Source organism: Trachurus trachurus (genome assembly GCF_905171665.1).
Source record: "Trachurus trachurus genome assembly, chromosome: 8".
NCBI lineage: Eukaryota > Metazoa > Chordata > Actinopteri > Carangiformes > Carangidae > Trachurus > Trachurus trachurus.
In genome coordinates, this window is record NC_139905.1 from 4,519,771 (window position 1) to 4,546,995 (window position 27,225).

General features: G+C 42.8%; 1 protein-coding gene across 1 annotated transcript; it reads left to right on the plus strand.

The window, feature by feature from the left end:
• Positions 1–552: 552 nt before the first annotated feature.
• On the plus strand, positions 553–22,809 carry znf281a (zinc finger protein 281a). Its single transcript, XM_083977359.1, has 8 exons — positions 553–684; positions 3,855–4,401; positions 10,000–10,101; positions 10,807–10,930; positions 14,103–14,186; positions 14,315–14,433; positions 16,010–16,342; positions 20,793–22,809. The coding sequence occupies exons 2-8, from the start codon at positions 3,910–3,912 to the stop codon at positions 22,311–22,313; spliced, it is 2,775 nt and encodes a 924-aa protein (XP_083833485.1). The 5' UTR covers positions 553–684; positions 3,855–3,909; the 3' UTR covers positions 22,314–22,809.
• The last annotated feature ends 4,416 nt before the right edge of the window (positions 22,810–27,225 follow it).

The following is a 27,225-nucleotide window of genomic DNA, read 5'->3' on the forward strand; positions in this document are numbered from 1 at the left end:
TATTATTGTAGTTGTTGTTATAACGAGGATGTAATTGATGTTGTAATTAACATACTAGGCTACTTATCATTGTGCCCCGTGCTCATGCTGCGTTCGAGACACCTCGGAACTCTGAATCTCCCAGTTGAAAACTCCGAGTTCGGACCTCAAATCATTCAGTAGGCTAACCAAAAACATAGCGGACCGGGAAAAACTTTATATTCAAAGTGCTTCGCGTAGCTAGGCATAAAAACACTATAAATTTAACAAAATCATTTTTATAAAGAACGTTTCAATGTGGCCTATTTCGGCATTTAAAGGCAAGGCAAGGCAATTAAATGCAAATTAAATGCATTTTAATTAACGTTTTACTGTTGACGGGTGCAGATTGTTGTGTGACGTCTTACAACTGATTCTCGAAGAAGTCGGAGTAGCCTACGTTTTTTTTTTCTCCGACTTTCCCGAGTGCAGTTCGGGAAAATACCCGATTTCCGAGGTGTCTTGAACGCAGCACCAGTCAGGACGGGACCGCTCGTGCCGGTGGAGTCGGTCGGTCGGACCCAGAATCCTCTGCGCGGAGCCAAGATGGAGGAGCCCAGCAGCTGCGGGGAAACAATGTTTTGGCTCTAGATGTCGACACGGAGAGCTGAGGGGGGCTAACTACACGAGCCACACCGGCAGGCGGGCCATGCTCCTGCTGCACCGGTAAGACGAAGACGAATCAGCGGGTTAAAGTTGTTTTTTGGGGGGGTTTCTGGAGGTCGCTCCGTTTGTTAGTTTCTCTCCTCGTAGACAACAAAGCGCAGCTAGTTAGCAGCTAACGTTAGCCTAGCCTAGCCTAGCCTAGCCGCCGTTGGGACAAGCATCATTGTTCACCGGAGTTGTAGCTACCGGGAGGAGGGGGGGTAGACAGAGGCAGAGGGGGGGTTTAGTTTGTTTATGGGGTCATCTTGCTGCGGTATATTCCCCGTTACTGTGCCGGTTAAACGAAACCGAGGAGGAGAAGTAACTAACGGCTGAGGTCGGTGTGGGACAAAAGACAACAAGACAAACCGCGTCTCTTTTGTTGTTGTGAAGCGGCGTGTGTCTGTGTCTGTGTGTGTGGTGGTGGTGATATCTTCAACTGAATCTCTTAGCTAATCTTTAATCTCCAGACTCAAAAAAAAGTGTGCACGACTAACTTTTATCTTTGGATGGTAAAGATAAAAAAAAGAAAAGAAAAGGCTCGGACTTTCTCTCTGTGACTCCCTGGGACAGGCTTCACGTTTCTCGGTCGCTCCGTCTCTAGTCTTCATCATCAGCGGCGGCTGTTATTATTGCATGGCCATATTAATTATTGCTTGATCCTGCATCACAAAGGAGGAGAAGGAGAAGAAGGGCCCCGTTGCAATGCAATGCAATGCAATGCAAGAGAGTGCAGCTGGTTTAGCCTGACGATGAGCTAGGTGGCTAATTGCACAGAACTGAAAAGCTTGGCAAGGTTAGTTTTCACCACAAAAAGGACTCACACGGTTTTATTGTCTGCAAAGGAAGAGGAACACAATAGAGAAAACCTAGGGTGGCTCAAGTTATGCTCTTCTTTTGTTTATATTTTGTGTGTGTATGTGTGTTTTATTCTTAAAGTTTGCTTTTGTGTTAGCTGAGTGAGTTAGCAACACCATCACAGCTCTCATGTGGTGGAAAGGTAGAAAAAACCTGAAAGAATACAGGACTATATACACATTTTTCATTTTTGAATACCAACATGTTATAGCAGAAGCTTTAATAATCAATAATTATTATTATTTAATAATAGTAATAAGCACTGAGCATCAAATACAAAGCATTTGTGTTCATGCACCAGCCTCATAATTACACTGCAGTCTTTCTAATGCAGGTTGAAATGTGTGTGTGTGTGAGTGCTCTCATGTGCTTGTTTTGTATATATTTCTGTATGTGTGTGCTCTCTTATGTTTTTTTTGTGTGTGATTTGTTCTTAAAGTTTGCTTTTGTGTTAGCTGAGGGAGTTGGCAACAACATCTGAGCTCTCATGTAGCTGGATGAGTCGTTCATGTGGTGGAAAGGTGGGGAAAAATGCAAGAATACAGGACTATTTCTCCCAAATTGCACATTTTTAATTTCTGAATATCACCTTCTTAAAACAGCAGCTTTAGTAATTAATAATAATTACATAATAATAATAAGCACTGAGCATCATTTATAGAGCGTTTGTGTTCATTCACAAGCCTCACAATTACACCAGCAGTCTTTCTAATGCAGCTTGTAATGTGTGTATATGTGTGTGCATACGTTATGTGTGTGTGTGTGTGCTCTCTCATTGGCAGATAAGCTCATGCAAATAGGATGACTGAGTCAGACAGGCCCATCAAACAGATTAACACACAACTTCAATCCTCTCATTCCTCGTCTCATGTTGTGTCTACAGCCGCGGTTCATTCTGACCTTTCCCCACTGTAAACCACTGTGTGCGTGTGTCTGTGTGTGTGTATATCTGTGTCAGTGTGTGTGTGTGAATTTCTTTACACGATGCAACTCATCGCCATCATCAGCATCGTCATCGTGGTTGTCGTGGTGATGATGGTGCCAGACTGTGGCCCTTTGTTGACCCACAAACCGTCGGTTTTAATCCGACTAAGCGCTGCAGTTGTGAGATCAGAGGCCGTGACACTGATTCCCCAAGACTTGAGCTTAACTGGCTCCATCATTGTTGTTGTTATTTGTGTGTGTGTGTGTCAGAGCTGCAACAATGAATCAATTAATCGAACAATAATCGATTATTAAATTAATCGTCAACTATTTTGACAATCAAATAATCGGTTTGAGTAGTTTTGCAAGAATAAAAGTCCAAATTCTCTGATTTCAGCTTCTTAAATCTGAATATTTCTGGTTTCTTTGTTCCTTTATGACAATAAACTGAGTCTCTCTTTGGTTTGTGTATAAAACAAGACATTTGATTGACATTTTTCAACATTTTATTGACCAAACAACTGATCGATTAATTGTTAAACCATCAACTGATTAATCGATAATGAAAATAATCGTTAGTTGCAGCCCTACTATGTGTGCATCCTCCATTGTGTTTCCTCCAGTTACCTGTTTTCTCCTCCTCTTCTTCTTCCCAGGATGACACTGATTTCCATTAAATCGATCGTCAACTATTTTGATAATCTAATAATCAGTTTGAGTAGTTTTTTAACGAAAAAAAATCAAAATTCTCTGATTTCAGTGTCTTAAATCTGAATATTTCTGGTTTCTTTGTTCCTTTATAACAATAAACTGAGCTTCTCTTTAGTTTTTGGACAAAACAAGACATTTGATTGACAGATTTGACATTTTTCAACATTTTATTGACCAAACAACTAATTGATTAATCCTTAATAAACAGATCAATCTAAATGAAAATAATTGTTAGTTGCAGCTAGAGATGCACCGATCCAGTTTTTTTCCGAACCGATCCAATCCGATACCGATACCTGGCCGATACTACTGTTGAGTGAATGAACCGTATACCTTGCCATGTGAGTGAAGGCATCAGGCTTGACAAACATTTAGCCTTGTTAAAAAAAGGTAACAAATTAACACAGATATAAATGTACTTAATATTATTGATGAACAAATAACAAAGTGTACATTAGCAGCAAAAATAAATAAATAACACTTAATCGCTGTAACTGTATTGCTGTGTATGATATTAATAAAAAAGAAATTACTGGATCGGAGGATCGGCCTCATTCATCCGATATCCGATTCAGCTAATTAGTCAATATCGGAGCCAATTTCCGATCCGGGCATCTCTTGTTGCAGCCCTACTGTGTGTGTTGTTGTGTTTCCTCCACTCACCTGTTTTCTCCTCTTCCTCTCCCTCCTCCTTACAGGATGACACTGATTGCCATCCCATAGTTTTCCTGCCCTGTCCGGCGTTGTTTCACCATGAACATCATTCAAGACAAACTAGGCAATGAATTCCTGCGCTCCAACGGCGGCGGCGGTATCAACGGCGGTGTCAACGGCGGCGTCATGGACTCTAACTTCGGCCCCGGTATGATCATGTTCAGCCACCTGCCGCCGGTGACCAGCTTCACGCGTCTCGCCGCCGCGCACTCCGTGATGCACGAGCTGCCGCCGCAGGAGATGATGATCCTGAAGAAGGAGCGCGACTCGCCCGACTGCAGCCTGGACGTTGCCCTGGGAAGTGGCAGCATTCTTGGCGGTGGCGGCGGCAGTTTGGGCTGTGTTGGCGTGGGAGTGGGAGTGGGCGACTACGTCCACGCCATGGGCATCAAGCAGGAGAAGCTGTCGGAGCACGACTACCGGCTGCCGCTCTACCCCGGCGGCCACGGCAACAAGAGCACGGAGCTGCTGGAGGTGACGGTCAGCAACAACCAGAGCCTGATGATGGGACACGACCTCCACATGGGCAGCGTGAGTATCTGACAGCGTCGCCACGGTGACCGAGCAGAGCAGTGGGTCGCAGTGCGTTCCCGTTTCCCTCTAGAAATGCAATGAAGGGTATTTACATTTCACGCTGGAAATGCCCTTCATTGCATTTACATTTCCAGTCGTAATCAATGTTTACCTCAGATATCAGGTCACCTATGATGAGTTCATTTCATACCATCCATTCTCCACAACTGCAGCGTGTGGACGTTTATATGTGACCCGATCCATCAAAATGAGTCACAGTGACCCAAATTTCAAAGTTGAGATTTTGGTATCAATGGAAAGATTAGAAAATAAGCTTTAAAATGATACCATAGTCAGAGTCATACATTTGATGGTTTTCGAGATGTGGCCATTTGAATTACGATCTCCTACTCTCTTATTCTGTTCTAAAACCTGAGAAAATAGCAGTTAAAGTTTTGCCAGTGACTCTGGCGTCTGTTCCTGTACCACGTTATTACACGCACCCTATACGGTCCCTTGTTGTCATAGAGGCAGCATTCAATGACCCTCGGAAAGCAGGGAATCTTACAATTCAGATGCTTTTTACAGCTCGTTTCTATCATAAACGGTTCAGAAGTTGTCATGTTTTGTTGACATTTTGTAAAACATGTGCAAGCGTGTACGTTCGGGTTAGCATCGATGCTACGCTCTGTTAGCATCGATGCTACGCTCTGTTAGCGTCGGTGCTACTCGGTTTAGCATCTGTTTCTGTACCCGTCCCTGCTCGTCATAGAGGCTCCATTCAATGACCGTCGGAAAGCGGAGAATCCTGCGATTCAGATGCAGTTTACAGCTCGTCTCTATCATGAACGGTTCAGAAGATATTTCATGTTTTGCACCGAAGCAGCACTCATTGTCAGAGAGTTTAAGTTGCAAGTCAACTTTAATCATCATTTACGTGCCTTTTCTCAATTATCTGGACTGTGAAACTTTGGGAGATTGTTTTTGAATGTCATTGCTTTGAAATTAGGGTAAAACAATTTTTTTGATTTTCTATGGGTTTTCCATGTTATCAGCTGATTATCTAAAAATAGAACGTTGCGACATCCGACTCATTTTGATGGAACGGGTCACATATACGTTTTTGTTCAATTAAAGGGACAACGAGGAGTTTCTATTTGGTTATAAAAAAAAGTCTCACGTTTATGTGGATGAATCTACGCTACCCACACTTGTTAATGGGCCTATTTTCGATCAATATATCGTTTTGTCTCTATCGTTATTTTAATTAGTGGCGGAAATGCTGGGCGAGCCGACCAGCGTTTCCTTACTTTCGGTTTCGCGGACGCTGCCCGGCGAGTCATGATAATAACGCCGCCGAATCGCCGTTTATGGTCGGAACTACGACGGTATCTGATCGTCTTCGGACCCCCGACTTTCATTCTTGATTTGAAAACATTCTGGGCAAATGTTCGCTTTCGTCTGTCTTGCGCCGGTCCAAGAATTTCACCGTGCGCGCGGAGGCTCATGGTAAATGTAGTATGAAAACACTTTGCTTTCCAAAACTCCTCGTTGTCCCTTTAAATTAAATTGAAAAACAAATTAAAAAATTTAAACGATGGTCAAAAGGACGTTACTTGCGACCACAGAACAATTTTAAAATGAGCCGATTAATGAACATTGAAAAAACGATAGATTCTTGAACAAAAACGAATATAAACGTCCACACGCTGCAGTTGGGAGAATGGATGGTATGAAATGAACTGTGACCTGATATCTGAGGTAAACGTTGATTACGACTGGAAATGCAGCTTTAAAAGATGTTAATGGAAACACCTACTTTTCTAAAAACCTCTCAGATATCGCCGAAACATTTTAACGCTCTTATGAAGTGTTTTAATTCCAGACGTGTCGATATCAAAGTGTAATGAAAACACTTTTTTCGCACTTGAAAAATTACCCGTTGGTCATGTTTTTCTGTTTCCCTTCGCTCTCCCGTCTGGTTTGAGTCGTCCCGTACCGTAGACTGTTTCTTTCCACCCAACCGGGTTATTTTAATAAAACTTTGGCCAGTGAGGTCCAATCATTCAACTAAGCTGATGTCAAACAATAACATGTCAGTGTGAATAACCAAACAATAGATGATAAACTTTACGAGGGTTAAGGCTCATTCGCAAAACACACATTTCAATGGAAACACCTGCAAATAGGAATTGTTGAAATTTTAGAAATATCGCTTTTTATTTGCGAAAACCTGCAATGGAAATGCAGCTTCTGTGACTCTGAATAAATCACTCCTTAAAAACTTACATTTCCCCCCTCTTTCCCTTTTTCTAATCGATCACAGAGCAGGAATAATTATCCTGTCGATCAATTAATCAAATCAAACTCGAGATTCAGATCTGAAGAAAATGAGTCTGTAATTAAATATAAAATATAGCTATTTAAGGTTTTTGGGACCATTAATAATCAGAAAGTTTGGAGCTGCAAGTCGTTAGTTAATGTGCCAGTTATTATTTTCAGATCGATCAGTTGTTTGATCTGTAACAAACAGGAAATGAAGAAGGGAAAAAACTGTTTCGTCACAGTTTCCTCAAGCTTTTGACCGTTTCTTCTTCATCCTTAATGTCCATAACTTATAATTAAATGTTGTTTATTCCTGCCGGTGTAATGTTTTTGCTTTTTAAATAATCTATAAATCAACAAATAATCCTTATAGATGATTTACATCTCTCAGAACATCAACTAATGAAAGTTCAACTTTCTCACCACCTATAAATATCTAATATAAATGTGAAATATCAACACATTTAGCTTCAATATAGATAATTTATCACATTTAAACTTACTATAAAAGTAGTTTTCACTGCATAAAGTAGTTATCAGACTTGAGTCCTTTTATTATAATAAATTGAATCTATAAACAAGACTTTTGATGTCACGTTGGGCTTTATGGGTGTTTTTCAGTGTTTTGTTGTGTTTAGACAAAAGAATCAATTAACTAATTTAGAAAATAATAAAAATATCAATGACAATCTGTCGTTTGCAGCTCTAGAAACACACACACAAATACAACTTTATTCCAATATTTTAGGTAAAACAGGTTCATGAAATCAAATCAAATTTAATATAGAAGAAAAAACTGAAATTAAAAAGCAGCCGTCAGATGTTAAACAGAACTAGATTGATCTAATGTGTGCGTTATATTATTATTCAAAGCAGAAATATTCATCATTATTCACTTTTTCTGCCTTTAATTAATGAATTTTTCAGTGAATTTGTCCCAGTGCTGTTTTCAGACGGTTCATATTTTTACAGCCCGAGGGGGGAGGAGCCTGTCGACATAAATCTACTGACGGCTTGAAATGAAAATATAGACGAGCGCCTCCTCCTCCTCCTCCTCCTCCTCCTCCTCCTGCTGTTTCTCTCTCTCTCTGGGTACTGCTAGAGCGGTGATGTCATCGGGCCTCGGCGGCGTGCCGTGAATGAAAACGTCTTGGCGAGGACACAGCTGTCTTGTTTGAGCTCGCAATTCATTTCAGGCGTCTTTTGTGTTCATTCAGAATAGAAAATACACGTCCACACACTCGCTCTCCCCTCAAACAATGGCCGCCGGTCGCAGGTCAACAGAGGCCGTGGATGGAAGGAGTCTGTTAAAGAAAAGGAACAGAAAGAAAGAAAGAAAGCAGGATTAACTCTCGTCTCGTCTTCTTCACCGAGACTTTGCTGAATAATTTCTCTTAAATGGACAATTTCATGTTTTAAAATTTTTGTTTGAACTCTGCACAAAGAGCCTTAACAACCACAGATTTAAAGTTTGTATGAGTTCAGTTTTATTCTTACTTGTGAGGCTGCAGCAGACGATTGATTTCATTTTATTTCCTTAATAAATTAAATAGTTTGGTCAACCAATCACCAGAAAACAGATAAATATAAAGTGAAATTATTAAATTTTTCCCCAAATAAAGAGGGTTAGGCTAGAGCTTCAGTTTATCACATGTGACTGAGAATAGCGTCCTGAACTGTTTTGCATTTAGCTTTAAAGAGGAACTATGCAAAATTGTCGTCTCCACTGAGACTTTGCTGAATTATTTCTCTTAAATGGACAATTTCATGTTTTTAAAATTTTTGTTTGAACTCTGCACAAAGAGCCTTAACAACCACAGATAAAAATTAAAGTTTATATGAGTTCAGTTTATTCTTAGTTGTGAGGCTGCAGCAGACGATTGATTTCATTTTATTTCCTTAATAAATTAAATAGTTTGGTCAACGAATCACCAGAAAACAGATAAATGTAAGTTGAAATTATTAAATTCCCTGTTTTTCTTTTCTTTTTTCCCAAATAAAGAGGGTTAGAGCTTCAGTTCATCATGTGCGACTGAGAATAGCATCCTGAACTGTTTTGCATTTGGCTTTAAAGAGGAACTGTGCAGGTTTTTTACCTTAATTAAACAGCTCGTCGTCTCCACTGGGACTTTGCTTAATTATTTCTCTTAAATGGACAATTTCACGTTTTAAAAATGTGCACAAACCACAGATTTAGAGTTTATATGACTTTAGTTTATCGCAACAGACTTATTGATTTCCTTTTACTTCCTTCATAAATTAAATAGTTTGGTCGACAAATCGCCAGAAAACAGACAAATATCAAGTGAAATTATTATTATATCGGCTGTTTTTTTTGTTTTTTTTCACAAATAAAGAAGGTTAGAGCTTCAGTTCATCATAGCGTTTTGCATTCAGCTTTAAATAATGACATAAAAATGATGATGACTTGATCCAAGAGGTCGCCAATTATTTTGCTGCCAATCAATTTATTGACGTATCGCTGTGGCTCCGTTTCACTTTACAAGGATCCATTGAGAGTTCAGCTTTTATACTTTTTTTTTTTTTTTATAAATGTCACCTGAATGGTGTATTGATTATTGAAATGGTTGATTGATTTCTGTGGTAATAATCGCTGCAGCTGTCACAGTCATACGTAGGTTCTTTTTTTTTTTTAAATTCTCCTCTGAAATTGTTGCACTTTTTCAAAACGCTGAGGTCACAGCTGGTTTTGTTTTGTATAACTCTTGTTATTTTATCCTGGGAAGGTTTTATTTTTGTTTGTTAACCCACAACAAAACTGAGCTGGTTGTCAAACAGCAGCAGGTGCAGCAGCAGCAGCAGCAGCAGCATATGGCAGAGAGAAAAAGAGAGAGAGAGGAAGGTAAACAGAGGAATAAAAAGGAGGGATGAAGAGTCTGTTCTCCTCCGTTCAGGATTAAAACCCTTCAGAGTTTCTTTGAGCTGAAGTTCTGATGGTGAATGTGTTTTAGTTGTTGTTATTTTTGTAGTTGTGGTGAGATGTTTGAGTACGTCTTTGTTTAGAAACGCCGCTGCTCCATAAAGGAGTCGTAAATTTTATTTTATTATCCGGAGCCTCAGACAACAACTGCATCGTCGCCTTCTTCTTTGTTTCATCTGTTTGTTAGTTTGTTTTGAGTAGAAACAAACGTGTGTGTGTGATATTTTCAACACGTCATCAGACAGTGAAGTGGTTTCCTGGTGTGTCCCCACTCTCACGCCTCTCCCCCTCTCCTCCCCCTCTCCCTCTCCCTCCTCTCCCCCCTCTCTGTCCCTTTGTCGTCCTCACAGCTGCCGAGTCAGTTAGGAAAGGAGCCCAGCGGGAGGAAAGGCCGAAGGTCGAACGGTGACGGACAGGAGGGTAAACCCAGGAAGAAGAGGAGCGAGGCCAAGGTTTGTCATCACACATTCATTTATTCATTCATTCATCCTCAACAACTGTAGAAAACCATCTTTATTTTATTATTTTACCAATAACTGAACAATTATGTATTGGTTTATTACACAATTGATCCTCGACAACTGTAAAAACCATCTTTATTTTATTATTTTATCAATTACTGAACGATTACTCGTTGGTTTTTACAGTTGTTGAGGATCAATTGTCTAATAAATCATCTTTATTTTATTATTTTACCAATAACTGAACAATTATGTATTGATTTATTACACAATAAATCCTCGACAAGTGTAAAAAACATCTTTATTTTATTATTTTACCAATAACTCGACTATTATTTATTGATTTATTACACAATAAATACTCGACAACTGTAAAAACCATCTTTATTTTATTATTTTACCAATAACTCTATTATTTATTGATTTATTACACAATAAATCCTCAACAACAGTAAAAACCATCTTTATTTTATTACTTTACCAATAACTCAACTATTATTTATTGATTTATTACACAAGTCATCCTCAACAACTGTAAAAAACAATTTCATTTTATTATTTTACCAATAACTAAACAATTATTGATTTTTTACACAATTGATCCTCAACAACTGTAAAAAAAAAACATCTTTATTTTATTGTTTTACCAATAATTGATCAATTATTTATTGATTTATTGCTCTCTCTCTGTCTCAGTCTCTGCTGCTGGATGCAGAAGGAGGAAGTTTGTCTCCAGGAAACAAACCTCACATCTGTGAACACTGCAGCGCCTCCTTCAGGAGCTCCTACCACCTCCGCAGACACGTCCTCATCCACACAGGTCAGGAGGCCTCCTCTTCTTCCTCCTCCTCTTCTTCCTCCTCTTCCTCTTCCCTTCCTCCTCCTCTTCCTCTTCTTCCTCTTCTTCTTCCTCCTCTTCCTCTTCATCCTCTTCTTCTTCCTCTTCCTCCTCCTCTTCACCCTGTTCTTTCTCCTCCTCCTCCTCCCCTTCTCCCTCCTCCTCTTCATCCTTCCCTTCCTCCTCCTCATCTTCCTTCCCTTCTTTCTCCTCCTCTTCTTCCTCTTCCTCCTCCTTATCCCCTTCCTCCTCCTCCCCTTCATCCTCCTCTTCCTCTTCATCCTCCTCTTCCTTCCCTTCTTTCTCCTCCTCTTCCTCCTCATCCATCTTGTTTCTTCATCCCCCTCTTCTCCTTCTCTTCTGACTCATTTCTTCCTCCCCCCCATTCTCCACTTTTCCTCTTCATCTTCATTTCTTCCTCCGCCTCTCCCTTCCCTTCTTTCTCCTCATCCTTCTCGTTTCCTCCTCCTCCCAAATCCTCCTCATCTTCTTCCTCCTCTTCTGCCTAATTTCTTCCTCCTACTCCCCCATTCCTCCTCCTCCTCTTCTCCTTCTCATCATCATCATTTCTTCCTTCTCCTCCTTCCCCTCCTCATCCTCTTCTTTCTCCTCCTCCTCCTCTTCGTCCTCCTCTTCTCCTTCTCCTCATCATCATCCTCATTTCTTCCTTGTCCTCTTCTTTCTCCTCCTATTCCTCCACATCGTCCTCATTTCTTTTCCCTCCTCCTCCTCCTCATTTTCTCCGTCATATTTCTCCTGTGGGGTTTTAAAAACGGGTTTAGATTTCTTTCCTTTTTTCTTTTTTTTTTTCCCCCATCGGCCCGAGGAGGCAAAACGCTGACGCCGTCGGTTTGTGGTGATCACAGCTCGTACAGTTAATTCAGCTTCCTCCCTCAGAGACGTTTCTGTGTGAAAGAGAAATAACTGAACGTCAGCTCTTCTCCTCAGAGGACGAGCGCCGAGCTGCAACTTCTCATGCTGCGATGAAACTAGGGATGTCCGATACCGAGTCCCGTCCAATACTTGTGTTGTTTTTTTAAAAACGGGCTTAATGCGAACAACGTCCAGCAGCTTTTGTTAAAGGGATAGTTCAACACTTTGGCAAATTGGCCCATTGCCATAATCCCTATAGTCATAGCAGTAGGTTCGTTACCTTTAATTGTCGGTGCAAGCTGTTTTTATTTTATTTATTTATTTAACCTTTATTTTACCAGGCAAATTGCTTTTTTAGTTTTTAGAACGGCGGAGCAGAGCCGCGAGCTGCTCAGAGCTACGCTACGGAGGCTCATGGGATTTCTTGGTTTTCCTCATCAAACTCATGAAATACACAACCCAACAACTCCAAAAGGCTGTTGTGGACAAGTTGTGACCTGCACATTCACCACGCTATGAGATAATAACACAACGTTACCACACAGAGTTGTTTTAGAGGGAAATTCATGCGAAACCGCTGATGCACGTTGCCTTCAGGGACAGTTTTTCAGCAAGCAGACTGTATTTACCCTGTATTTACCTTGAAAACGGCTCCGTTTCGTGACGTTCCATTATTATCTCATAGCGTGGTGAATGTGCAGGTCACAACTTGTCCACGAAAGCGTTTTGGAGTTTTGGGTTGTGTATTTGATGAGTTTGATGAGGGAAACCAAGAAATTCCTTTAGCCTCCATAGCGTAGCTCCGAGCAGGCTGCCGCTCCGCTCCTCCGTTCTAAAATTAGCTTACACCGACAAATAAAGGTAACAAACCTACTGCTATGACTATAGCGATTATGGCAATGGGCCAATTTGCCAAAATGTTGAACTATCCCTTTAACATGCAGCCGGTTGGCCACTGAAGAGCAGCTATCGTAACGTTGATCGAGTGCCTGTAGACTTCCAGACACTCTCAGATTTTATTTTATTTGCACAACCTGCAGAACTCCTGCAAAAACTACAACGAACACATGTGTTGACATGTTTTCTGGATCGCTGCTCCGTCCAGTTGTGTGCATTGCAAAACATTTAGATCGACTTCCTCTTCAGACTAAATGATGTTGAGATGCAGCGTCCTGTTATCCAGGTTAGAATAAACTGAGTCATGACGGTGTAAATGTGTGGCAGCTGCAGGACTGAGCAATCCTAGATATGGTTTTATTAAATTAAACACGCTGCTTTAACACTGTTCTTTTATTATTATCATTATTATTATTATCTTTATTAAACCTTTATCTAACCAGGTAAGACCCATTGAGATCGAGATCTCATTTGCACGCGGGGCGAGAGGTCAACAACACAACGTCAAGATACAATTATTACAGTACAAAAGACCAATTACAAACAATAAATTAAAATAAACAGTGGGTTACAAATGGAAAACAATCAGGCCATTACAAAAACACAAGTGCAATTAAAAACACAGGCGCTTTTGTTTGATTCTATTCGTCTATTCTATTATTTTTAAATGTCTCGAGGGGAAATTAACTCTGATAACTGCAGTTCAATCTGGAGTGTTTATGAAAATAAAAAAATGCACGTAGATAAATTGAAGCTTCGACCTGGTTGATGATCAGATTATTACCATTACCACGCACCGTTGCGTTGGGTTCTGTCCGTTCTTGTCTGGGTTTTTTTGTTTTTTGATGAGTCACAACAACAATCATGATAATTCAGTTGATAACGTAATTCCTGTTTCTGAGATGTGTTGAAATAGATTTTTAAAAGGTTGTGCAACATCTGTCACTTTATTATTTATTCATTCACACATTCAGACTGTGGTGGTTTTAACTTTTTATTATTATTATTTGTTCTCTTTTTACACCTAACATTAACTTTAACTGCTGCACAGGAGCGTTTTAATCATCTTTCAGTTTGGCGCCTGAAGTTAGATTTGATAATTTCTTCAGTTTTCTCTCTCTCTGTGAGTCTGGATTTTGTTTCCACGGGCAACAGAGAGAATAAAAGATGGTGGTTTTTGAACACCTGGGAAATAAAACACAATGCAATCGGCTGCAATAGTCGTGCAACACGCTGCTGAAATGAGAAAGTGTGCGTGTGTTCGTCACAGATCAATAAAATGGTGATTATTGTTGTTATTATTGCACTGGATTGCATTGCACCGCATTGTTCAGGTGGTTGCGTGTTATTCTGCACATGCACTGACTGTGTGTGTGTGTTTCAGGTGAACGACCCTTCAGGTGCAGCCAGTGCAACATGAGTTTCATCCAGAAGTATCTGCTGCAGCGACACGAGAAAATCCACAGTGGTGAGAGATTCAACGGCTCCTAACGGCCGCATGATGCAATCTGTTGAGTCATCGCGTGTGTTTGTGTGTTTTTGATTAGAGATAACGAACCTCGGGTTGTGTTGTGTGTGTGTTTTGTGTGGTGACAGGAGAGAAGCCATTCAGCTGCGACCAGTGCAACATGCGATTCATCCAGAAGTATCACATGGAGCGACACAAGAGGACGCACAGCGGGGAGAAGCCGTACAGGTGTGAGACCTGCCAACAGGTGAGTGGACACACATGCACACACACACAATGCAATGTCATGTCAAAACCTGAGCAACATCAGGAGGGAAGTGTTGAAGATAATTATAGTTATTTTGAGGAAACGTTGCAGCGTTGAATCATGTGATGTGATGTGTTGACCTGTGTTCACCTGGAGGCTGATTGTTGTTGTGGAGCAACAACCACACACACCTGAGCTGCCTCGACACGCAGGAAACCAGAATGATAAAGAAAAGAGAGTTAAAACATGTGTGTTTTCCTGCTTTACTACATTATAAAAGAAAAGAAAAAGAAAATGCTCAAATATGTCAAATTACTCTGACTCGTCCTCCCTAAACCCCCCGTTCATTGATAAACAGCTTTTCTCTGATCAGTTCATGGTCTGAAAAAACAATGTGTATATAGCACATTACATTACAACAGTGTAGTTGTAACTTTTTTGATTACTGTTACTGAAAAAAAGTAGTGCCGTTAATAATGCTGTTTATTTATAACGGCATTATTCCCTTCATTGTTCAAACTTAAATTCATGACGTTCGATGACTCCTCCTCCTCCTGCACTCGTCCTCATTTTGCATCTAATTTAAATCAGTTTCTCAAATGTTTATGTTAAACTCTTCCAGTCCACATAGCAACCTGACCCTGTTAGCTATAGCTTGGGAGTTTGGTGCTATTGGCTGCTGTAGCTGTCAATCAATATCTACGTGTAAGTCCCTCCTCCCTACCAGGAAACATGTGATCATGTGGAGCTGGAGGAGACATTTCAGGATGTCTGTAATAAGTGATGCACCCAAACAGACCAGTTTGTGCTTCTGACAATGGAAATGATGCGTTCACTGTCACCTGGTGCCAAAAAAACAACATAACTTTAAAAAAGACAGTGAAATTATCCAAACAGGAGAAGCAGTTGGATGAAAGTTCAGTTCAGTTCATTCTTTGTTCAGATGTCACAGTTTATCACGGAGGTGCAACGTGCTGCTGATACGAGGCTGCATGACTTCATCTATGCAAAAATTCTCAATGAAGAGACAAAGCTGCAGGAGAGGAATTACCCAACGTGACAGTTATCACAATCAAAGAAACAAATAGAACAGAAAAATACTTTATTCTTCCTCCAGGAGGGAAATTCAAGTTGTCCAGCAGCTTACAAGAACATGTGAGAAAATAGAAGATGCACACAGAGTGAATAAATAACCTAAAATGATATGAATGCAAAGTAAAAGTGCGTGGACTCTCCTGAATCTTTCTGTTCTGCAGGTCGGGGAGATTATGGAATAACTTTTGTATCAAATCAATCCAAACAAAACCTCTTCAATGTAAAAACAAAAATAAGAGCTTGGGTAAGAATAAAACTATATATATATATATATTTTTTTGATTGTCAGCTCCTAAAACTCCTAAAGCAAAAAGAAAAGGATGAAATCTTTCTTCAAAATAAAAGCGGACAAAAATAAATATTAAGAAAATAAAAGATTAGTATTTTGCATCTAACAAATGGTCAGAATTCAGTTTTTGTTTTTTCCTTCATCTTTAAAGTATTTTGTTTTAAAACTCTGTCCGTTGTTTGTTTCCTTCAGTATTTTTCGAGGACGGACCGGCTGCTGAAGCACAAGCGAACCTGTGGAGACGCCATGAAGAAGGGTCTGGACGCCGGGATGATCGACCTGGGATGTGTCGACATGATGGGACACGGCAGCTACGGAATCACTCAGGGAAACACCGGCAGCGGCGGCAGGAAGAGGGGCAAGTCCAAAAACTGTGGCGAGGGTGGCGAGCGCCGGAAGAAGAAGGCGGCGGCGGACGGAGGAGGAGGAGGAGGAGGAAGGGTTCCTCAGCCGCCGTCGCTGCAGCAGCCGCCGCCACACATCCACGACTACGGCATCCACGAATACTCCATGGAGAACCAGACGGTAGGGCTGGGACGATATGCGATATGAGAGTGTATATATATATATATATATATATATATATATACTCTCTTTTGAAAAGCCTGGACTGCATAAAAGAGGCAAAAATAAAAGAGTATAGAAAAAACAGGCTTCTGAAACCTTTCTGACAAAATGAGATATAGACTGAGGTAAACTGCTACATTTGAACATTTATCTTCACCCAAATACTGTAGGAGCCTATAAATGAACATACTCCATTATAAAGTGGACTTAAACCCTTTTCAAAACCTGTACTCTGTATGTAAAAAAAGGCAAACAAATGCACATTGCACAATGTAAAAAAAAAAAAAATCGATTTTTGAAAAAGATATAAAAAAACCAATATATATACATATATTAAAAAAAAAATATATATATAATAATATAATAATATATCAGCACGGCTGTGATTCGGTCGTAGGCACGAGGCCGCAGGCCGAGTGCCGCAGATAATCACACCGTGCTGATATACAGTACAACAGCACGACCTCGAGTGTGATATTGCTTTTATACAACAGTGCTACGAGCGCATTTTAGAACAGTAATAAACTACAAGAGATTATGATTTGTTTGTTTGTTTATTTAATCATTTATTTGGCTCCGCCAACAGAAATAGTTCCGCAACTGGAAGGGAGACAAGGCTGTTGCCAGGCAACATGTAAACATTTCATACTAGCTTGCTACTAGCTACAAGCTTTTCCACCGAGCTGCTTCCAGTGCTGGTTCTGGTTCGGAGCCCGTGTCTGATTAGCACCGGAGCAACAGGACCAGCGTGAAGACATACAGAGACGTTATCGATACCGTATTACATTTGTTTATCTGCTATGTAATCAATATAAACACAGCTGAAGCTAAGTAGCTGAGCTACGTGGCTAACAACAGCTGACGCTAATATCAAAACACATTGCCGTCAAAACGTAGAGCCCCGCGGTGATTTTTTTCCAGCCGGGTTTAGACGGACCAGGTCAGGTCCAGGTTTTAATGTTCAGGTCCGTTTATAACTGTAGTAGCAGCAGAGAGATGGAGCAGCTCCTGTATGGGGAGCGTAGCTCTGACTTAGCTCCTGTCCAGCTGAACAGCGGAGTGATTATGTATGTAAAAAGTCCCAGTGCTGTTATACTGTATATCAGCACTATGGAACGTCTCTTGTCCAATCAAATTGCTCGGTTTGGACCGGTCGGAACTAACTGTTGTGTATGTATATATATATATGGAGCAGCTCCATATATATATATATATATATATATATATATATATATATATATATATATATATATATATATATATATATATATATATATATATATATATATATATATATATATATATATAAATATAAATATAAATAAATTTAAAAAAAGTGATTTAAAAAAAAACAACTATCCATCCATTTTCATCCGCTGTGTCCGAGTCCGGGTCGCGGGGGCAGCAGTCGGAGCAGGGATCCCCAGACTTCCCTCTCCCCGGACACTTCCTCCAGCTCTTCCGGGGGGACCCCAAGGCGTTCCCAGGCCAGCCGAGTGACATAGTCATTCCAGCGTGTCCTGGGTCTTCCTCGGGGCCTCCTCCCGGTGGGACATGCCCGGAACACCTCCCGAGGGAGGCGTCCAGGGGGCATCCGATACAGATGCCCGAGCCACCTCAGCTGGCTCCTCTCGATGTGGAGGAGCAGCGGCTCTAGTCCGAGCTCCTCCCGGGTGACAGAGCTCCTCACCCTCTCTCTAAGGGAGCGCCCCGCCACCCTGCGGAGGAAACTCATTTCGGCCGTTTGTATCCGGGATCCCGTTCTTTCAGTCATGACCCAGAGTTCATGACCATAGGTGAGGGTGGGAACGTAGATTGACCGGTAAATTGAGAGCTTCGCCTTTCGGCTCAGCTCCTTCTTCACCACGACGGACCGATACAACAACCGCATTACTGCGGCCGCTGCACCGATCCGCCTGTCAATCTCGCGCTCCGTTCTCCCCTCACTCGTGAACAAGACCCCAAGATACTTAAATTCCTCCACCTGAGGCAGGAACTCTCCCCTGACCTGGAGGGTGCAAACCACCTTTTTCCGGTCGAGAACCATGGCCTCGGACTTAGAGGTGCTGATTCTCATCCCAGCTGCTTCACACTCGGCTGCAAACCGCCCCAGTGCATGCTGAAGGTCCTGGCTCGAGGGAGCCAACAAGACCACATCATCTGTAAAAAGCAGAGATGAAATCAGGTGGCTCCCGAACCGTACCCCCTCCGGCCCTTGGCTGCGCCGAGAAATTCTGTCCATAAAAATAATGAACAGAACCGGTGACAAAGGGCAGCCCTGCCGGAGTCCAACACGCACTGGGAACAGGTCTGACTTACTGCCGGCAATGCGAACCAAGCTCCTGCTCCGGTCATACAGGGACTGTACAGCCCTCAGCAGAGGGCCTTCGACCCCATACTCCCGGAGCACCTCCCACAGGATGCCACGTGGGACACGGTCGAAAGCCTTCTCCAAGTCCACAAAGCACATATGGACTGGTTGGGCAAACTCCCATGCACCCTCGAGCACCCTGCGGAGGGTGTAGAGCTGGTCCAGTGTTCCACGGCCAGGACGAAAACCGCATTGTTCCTCCTGAATCCGAGGTTCGACTATCGGCCAAATTCTCCTCTCCAGCACCCTGGAATAGACTTTCCCCGGGAGGCTGAGGAGTGTGATCCCCCGGTAGTTGGAACACACCCTCCGGTCCCCCTAAGAGAGGGACCACCACCCCGGTCTGCCAGTCCAGAGGCACTGTCCCCGACTGCCACGCGATGCTGCAGAGGCGTGTCAGCCACGACAGCCCCGCAACATCCAGAGACTTGAGGTACTCAGGGCGGATCTCATCCACCCCCGGTGCCTTGCCACTGAGGAGCTACCGGACTACCTCAGTGACTTCAGCTTGGGTGATGAATGAATCGACCTCTGAGTCCTCAGCCTCTGCTTCCTCAATGGAAGGCGTGTCAGTGGGATTTAGGAGATCCTCGAAGTATTCCTTCCACCGTCCGACAATATCCCCAGTCTAGGTCAACAGCTCCCCTCCTCCACTGTAATCAGTGTTGGAGGAGCACTGCTTCCCCCTCCTGAGGCGTCGGATGATTTGCCAGAACTTCCTCGAGGCCGACCGGTAGTCCTCCTCCATGGCCTCCCCGAACTTTTCCCAGACCCGAGTTTTTGCTTCCGCGACCGCCCGGGCTGCCGTCCGCTTGGCCTGCCGGTACCCGTCAGCTGCCTCGGGGGTCCCCCGAGCTAGCCAGGCTCGGTAGGACTCCTTCTTTAACTTGACGGCATCCCTTACTTCCGGTGTCCACCACCGGGTTCGGGGATTGCCGCCGCGACAGGCACCGGAGACATTACGGTCACAGCTCCGGATGGCCGCGTCAACAATGGAAGTGGAGAACATGGTCCATTCAGACTCAATGTCTCCGGCCTCCCTCGGAATCTGGTCAAAGCTCTCCCGGAGGTGGGAGTTGAAGACCTCCCTGACAGGGGATTCTGCCAGACGTTCCCAGCAGACCCTCACGATACGCTTAGGTCTGCCAAGTCTGACCAGCTTCCTCCCCTGCCAGCGGATCCAACTCACCACCAGGTGGTGATCAGTTGACAGCTCAGCCCCTCTCTTCACCCAAGTGTTCAAGACATACGGCCGGAGGTCAGATGACACGACTACAAAGTCGATCATTGACCTCCGGCCTAGGGTGTCCTGGTGCCACGTGCACTGATGGACACCCTTATGCTCGGACATGGTGTTCGTTATGGACAAACTGTGGCTAGCACAGAAGTCCAATAACAAAACACCACTCGGGTTCAGATCGGGGAGGCCGTTCCTCCCAATCACACCTCTCCAGGTAACACTGTCGCTGCCTAGTGGGCGTTGAAGTCCCCCAGCAGAACGATGGAGTCCCCAGTTGGAGCACTTTCCAGCACTCCTCCCAGGGCCTCCAGGAAGGCCGGGTACTCTGCACTGCTGTTCGGCCCGTAGGCAGAGACAACAGTGAGAGACCTATCCCCGACCCGAAGGCGCAGGGAAGCGACCCTCTCGTTCAGTGGAGAGAACTCCAACACATGGCGGCTGAGCTGGGGGGCCGCCTCTCGCCGTGGGCAACTCCAGAGTGGAAGAGAGTCCAACCTCTCTCAAGGAGTTGGGTTCCAGAGCCCAGGCTGTGCGTGGAGGTGAGACAGACTATCTCTAGTCGGTACCTCTCAACCTCCCGCACGAGCTCAGGCTCTTTCCCCCCCAGCGAGGTGACATTCCATGTCCCTAAAGCCAGAGTCGTTGTCCGGGCATTGGGTCGCGGGGCCACCACGGTAAGGTGGCGGTTCAAAAAAAAGAAAAAACTATATATTTTATCTATAAACTATTGATTTTTTGTTTTGATAAAAAATATTGCAATACTCATGTGAATCGATTTTTTTCTCCACCCCTTCCAGACGGTGTCGTCGTCCTCCGGGAACGGGCCGGGTCCCAGCATGCACCAGGGCCGCGCTCCAAAGATGGCGTTCAAGAAGGCGAACCGCAAGGCCGCCATGGCCAAGGAGCAGCAGCAGCAGCAGCAGCAGCAGCAGCAGCAGCAGCAGCAGCAGCAGCAGGTGGTAGCGGCGGCGAGCGGCCTGGACGGACTCGGGCTCATGCAGGGCAACGGGCCCAAAGTCGGCGCCGTAACCAGCAGCAATAGCAGTAACTACGACGACGCCATGCAGTTCCTGAAGAAGCGGCGCTACCTTCACGCGGCGAACAACACAACACCGCCACCGCCGCCGCCGCAGCAGGGGCCCGTCGTCGCCGGGAGCAACGAGTACGACGTGGGCGTGGTCCATCTGTCCTCGCAGCCCTCGGTGATCCAGGGCGTCGTGGCGACCGGCGGCGGCGGCGGCGGTGGCGGCGTGCTGGACCTCGACAAGTCGGGGATCCCGGACGAAGTCCTGCAGAGCCTCCTGGACCACTACGCCCAGAAGCCCGACGCCGGCGGCTCGCATCATCATCACCATCACCATCACCACGACGATGACGACGTCCACTTCGACATCGGCGGCGACCACAACCAGCACGTGGAGCTGACCACAGTGTCCGCGGACGACGGCGGCGGCGTGAGTCCGCCCGGAGACAAGACGGTGATGATGCACGAGTACTCGCGCTTCCTGCTGCAGGCGCTGGAGCGAACCAGCCACAGCGTCGGTTTCCCGTTCGGCGTCGGCGGCGTCGCCTCCTCGCACGCCACCGACAGCAGCAACGGCAGCAGCAGCAGCCCGCTCTACGCCGACAAGAACATCTACACTACCACCACCACGTCCCCGCTGGACTGCGGCGGCGGCGGGTTCGGCCAGGCGGCGGCGGCGTCGCCCTCGCTGCCTTCTTCCTCCGTGCCAAAGTCTCACTTTGCGATGCTGACGAGCTCCTCGCCGCAGCACGTCTTCCACTTGGAAACGCCGCCGTCGCATCATCATCATCAGCAGCAGCAGCATCATCACCAGCAGCTCACACCGTCTCAGGAGCTCACCGAGCAGCACTCCTCCTCCTCTTCCTCCTCCACCTCCTCTTCCTCCTATCATCACCACCACCACACGGAGAAGGAGCCGCCGTTACCGCCGCCGTCGCTACCGCTATCGGCGCCATCGCTGTCGGCGCCGTTGCCGCTGCTGAAGAACGGCACGGCGACGACGACGCTGGTCTATGCTCTGGCGCCCTCGTCGCCGTACCAGATCGAAAACTTTGCTCAGGCGTTCGGCTTCAAGTCGGACGGCCGCGGCCTCTCCTACGGCGGCGGCACGGACTCTAACGGCGTTGGCGGCGGCGTTGGCGGCGGCGTTGGCGGCGGCGGCGGCGTTGGCGAGGTGGATCACAGGATACGGACGCCTGTGAGCGAATTCTCAGGGTTTAGCAGTTTGTTATCTGATGTCAATGAGCCAGTCAGTACCGGTTCCAAAACTCCAACAAGCCAAAGCTACAGATGAGGAGGAGGAGGAGGAGGACACACTGTCCTTCAAGCCGATGTTCTTGTTTTAATATTTTTTAGTGCTCCTATTTTATTATTATTATTATTGTTATTATTAATATTAATATTATTATTGTTATTTTTTGTTTTTTTTAAAGTGACATCTTTATTTTAAATATACTGATGTTTCTGTGCCCACTCCTCTCCCAATACAATACGCCTGCAAGGCTCCTCGCAAATGCAATTTCCTTTTTTTTTTTTTTTTAAGTTAAATATGTATTGACTGTTTTATTATTAGTGACATTAGGTTGAGTCATTAATCATGAACTGAAAGTAAAAGCGTTAGTTAAGAGTAGCGCCGGACGTCTTTATGTATTTTTTTTTTTTTTTTGTTTTCTTATCCAATGAGCTGAAGTGTTTTGAGCAATCAACTTTACAACTGTAAACATGAAACAGGAAGTAATGGCAGGGAATAGCCCAGAATGGAAATAGCAAAAAAAAAAAAAAAAAGAAAACAGGAAAAAAGACAAAACAAAAACCTGGTGGAAGTGGTTGTCTGTCTGTTACAAGGTTTAAAAAGTATTTTACTCAGGAAAAAGTGGAAGAGGAGGAGAGAGAGAAGTTTCTCTAGATGTTTTGTTACTTGTTGAATGAGTGAACCGACTGCTGCCAGCTCACTTGAACACTGAAACACTTTCTACTTGGCTATATAGAGATTATGGTACTTTCAACGTGTCAATGTGAAACTCATGTTTTTCTTCAATAAGGGCCATATTATATATCTATATAATTATATATATATCTCTATATATATTTATAAGAATATATATATATTAATGTAAAAAATAAAAGAGTTAATCATTCTGGGGGGGAACTGCCAGTTGAAGTTCAGGGGGTAAATAATGTTGTCCTGGGTATATTTTTGGAGAACAAAAAGTGGCGTTAGGGCTTTTCATTGGCCAATAGAGGTTGCTGTTGGACAGCGATAGAACGGCCTTCCCCCTTTTCTTTCCTGCCCTCCTTTTCTTCTTCTTCTTCCTCGGTTCTCTTTCTCTTTTCTACGGAAGCGTAGGTATTATTGCATTCACTTGAAAAAAAAAAAAATTCTGAGTAACATTTTTATCCATCTATATGATGGATCTAGTACGTTAAACTTGCAGGTGGGAGCTTCTTCTCACAGGATTTTTCTTAAGTCAGGGAAAACAAAATACTCTGGAAAAACTAGAGCCGCAATAATTAATTGATTAATCGAACAATAATCGATTATTAAATTAATCGTCAACTATTTTGATAATCGAATATTCGGTTTTGAGTAGTTTTCTTTAAGAAAAAAAGTCAAAATTCTCAGATTTCAGCTTCTTAAATGTGAATATTTCTGGTCTCTTTGTTCCTTTATGACAATAAACTGAGTCTCTCTTTGGTTTGTGGACAAAACAAGACATTTGAGGACGTCATCTGGTGGTTTTCAACATTTTATTTACCAAACAACTAATCGATTAATCGTTTACATAATCGAAAGATTAACCAATAATGAAAATAATCGTTAGTTGCAACCCAATAGGAAAAACAGAAAAGTAAAACATTTTTTTCAAATTAATGCAATACGCTTCCGTACTTTTCCTTTTTTTTGTTTGTTTTTTTAATTTTATTTTTTTATTTGAGGTAAAAAAGCAAAAAAAAAAAATCCAATTAGCACTTTGAGCCGTTTTCATACTTCATGTAAAATGTTAAAAAACAAACAAACCCAGTCGGATCGAGGTGAAGCTCAAACGTGAGGAGGAGGAGGACTGAGTGGCTCTGTGGTCGGGGGGAAGGAAGGGGAGGGGGGAGGGGGGAGGGGAGGGGATGGATGGTCGATTTGTGAAAGTGGGATTTTTTTATTAACGTTTTCTCTTTCTCCTTACTTTTAGGGAGGGGTTAGCTCGGGGGGAGGGAATAGGGGAGGTAAGTGGGAGGGTTAAAGGGAGTTAAAATCCAGTAACATGTTAATCGGGATATTGTAAATGTGATTCGACCCCCCCGCCTTTAGTTTTATAGTTTTGACTTGTTTATACCCAACTTTAGCAGCTTTTTGCTTTCCTATTGAATTTGATGACAAAATGTGTTATAGTGATTGACTTGTTTCTTCTTCTTCTGCTGTTACTGCGGCAGCTGCATCCTGTATGAGCAAGAAAAAAAAAAAAAGCAAACAAACAAAAAAAACAAGATGGCTGACCGACAATTTGTATTTGCATATTTAGACCCTTTTGTTTGTCACATGTGCTGGCAGAACCGAGCGTTTCTTCATTTTTTATTTTCTTAATTGTCCCCGTTGGAAATTGGGTGCCTCCTATTTACTGAGAAGTACAGGTGCAAGAAGACATATTGTCTAGTAAATGATGTTAGATGTGACTTCTTGCTGATTTTTTTAAAAACTGTATTTAATGCTGTATGTTTTCGTTTTTAAAGAAAGAAAGAAAAAAAAGGACAAAAACGATAATAATTGCGCTGTCTTCCATAGCAACAACTGGCCTTGAGTGCTGGAAATGAAATCACTCTGCTGAACATTTGAGTCTTTTAAAAGAAAAAAAACCCTTTACGCCCCTGATGGCCTGTTGTTTTAAAGCAATCATCAGACATGGCAGTGAGTGAATGCAATGCTGTAATAATATCTTATAAAGGGATACGCCAACTTTTTTTTTTTTTTCATGTCTTGCCTCACTCCCGAGTCCATGACCAGCAGATAGACACCATCCTTTCGACTGTGCGTGCAGTAACGAGGGAGATACGGGCAGAGCTGGTGTGCACCGCTAATTAGCTTAGCTCAAACACTGGAAGTGAATGGGTAGTGTTAGCCTGCCTCCACCAAAAGTCATCAGAGAAACTCTTCAGCAACTCTAAACGTGCTTGTTGTGACTCGCATTATGTTACGTTATCTATTTTTAGACGTTCAGAGTTGCTGAAGAGTGTCTCTGATGACTTTAGGTGGAGGCAGGCTAACACTACCCATTCACTTCCAGCATTTGAGCTAAGCTAATTAGCGGTGTGCCAGCTCTGCCAGCTCGTATCTCCCTTGTTACTGCACGCACAGTCGAAAGGATGGTGTCTATCTGCTGGTCATGGACTCGGGAGTGAGGCAAGACACGAAAAAAAAAATGTTAGTGTATCCCTTTAAAAATAAGGAAAAAAGAAAGAAAGAAAGACGTGTTGTTGTTTTTGCCATGTTTGGAAACGGTTGAGGTTGACGATGAGAGTCGGCCTCACATATTACCTCATATCACAATAATAAAAAAAAAAAGCAGGGACGAAGGAGTGAAGTCTGATGTTATGTAGCAGAGATGCTGTTGTTATTATGTGTGTTATAAAAGAACAACGACGACGAGTCATCATGTTTGTTGTGCGACTTATTGTGAACATTCGTCGTGACATTTCAGGGGTTTCTGTAAATGTCGATGCCAACCAACCAGTGTTGAGTGTCTCCAGCCCGATGATGGATCTCTTCCCTCCTCCACATCCTTCTTTTTTCTTTTTGCCATATTGTTTGGGTTTGTTTTTTTTATTCGTTTACAGAACAATGTACAAAATTGAACACTACATCGTACTTTTACTTCATTCTGAACCCCTGTATAAATTTTTATTTTGCTATCTTTATCTTTCCCTTCATTTTATTTTTTTATCACCGCCAAAATTTTGTAGCTGATGATGATATCTTCCTTTTTTTTTTGTTATTTCACGTCCTTGTGGCACGTTCACAAGAAGACTGTACTTGTCCGGTGAATTTAAAACTGACTAGGGAGAAAACAATGATAATAATAAAAAGAAAAAAAAACCTGTTATCAAGAAACTCTTCATGTTGGTTAAGTGGTGTCAAACACAAAGATCTGTGTCAGTGTGTGTTCTCACCACTGGGTGGCACTGGTGTCACAGTTACAAACACACAGTACAGTAAAAATATGCTTTATTATATACCTTATTTCCATTATTTCAGCTTTGTTCTTACATTATTATCTTTATTATTATTGATTATGTTATATTATATTGATTATTATAAAATAATTCAACATGTAACATCATAATAATACAAATACATGTCACTGTCATGTCATATTTCATACATGTTCACTACTAACAACATGTAAAATCACCCAAATAGAGTAATGGCGTGAGCTTTACATTCAAAACAGCCAATTTAGAAACAAAATCTTAAATTTTTACCCATCTTCCTTCGTTATTAAATATTTTCTCTTCCTTTTCCCCCCAATAATTTTCTTAAAATCGATTAAAATTGCATAAACAAACCACTGTAATAGCAGATGGCTGCAGATTCTACAAGGCAAGGCAATTTTATTTTATTTGTATAGCCAGTTTTTACAAACAGTTTGTCTCAAAGGTCTTTATTACATGGCATCATAACAACATCCTCTGCCCTTAGACCCTCACATCCACTGAGGAAAAACTCCATGGAAAACCCTTTTAACGGAAAAATTGGAGAAACCTCACCCAGGACGGGCAGACGTGCAATAGATATATACAGACAAGAAAACAGTTCATAACACAGAATATAGAAAACACAGATTGAACTGAGTCTCATATATTAGTTATTTATTCTCAACCTGGACCCAAACACAATAATAGCAGAGTACTACTAATACTAATACTACACTATAATCATCTTAACCTGTTAGTACGGTGGCCCTGAGAGCTCAATTCACTGCAACTGAAGAAAAAACACAAAAAAGGAAAAGACAAAAACTTGAAAGTCATGAACATAACAAAGAAGAACAAACAAAAGGAAAAGAATAAAACATAAAACATGCTCTTATTAAATTATAAAATCATTTGAAGGTTGCCAGATCCTTCACACACTTAAAAAACAATATGTTTTATAACTGAGAAATGTATTAAATTCTAGCCGTATTGCCCTCTGCTCCAGTGCTGCAGCTGCCGGGGTG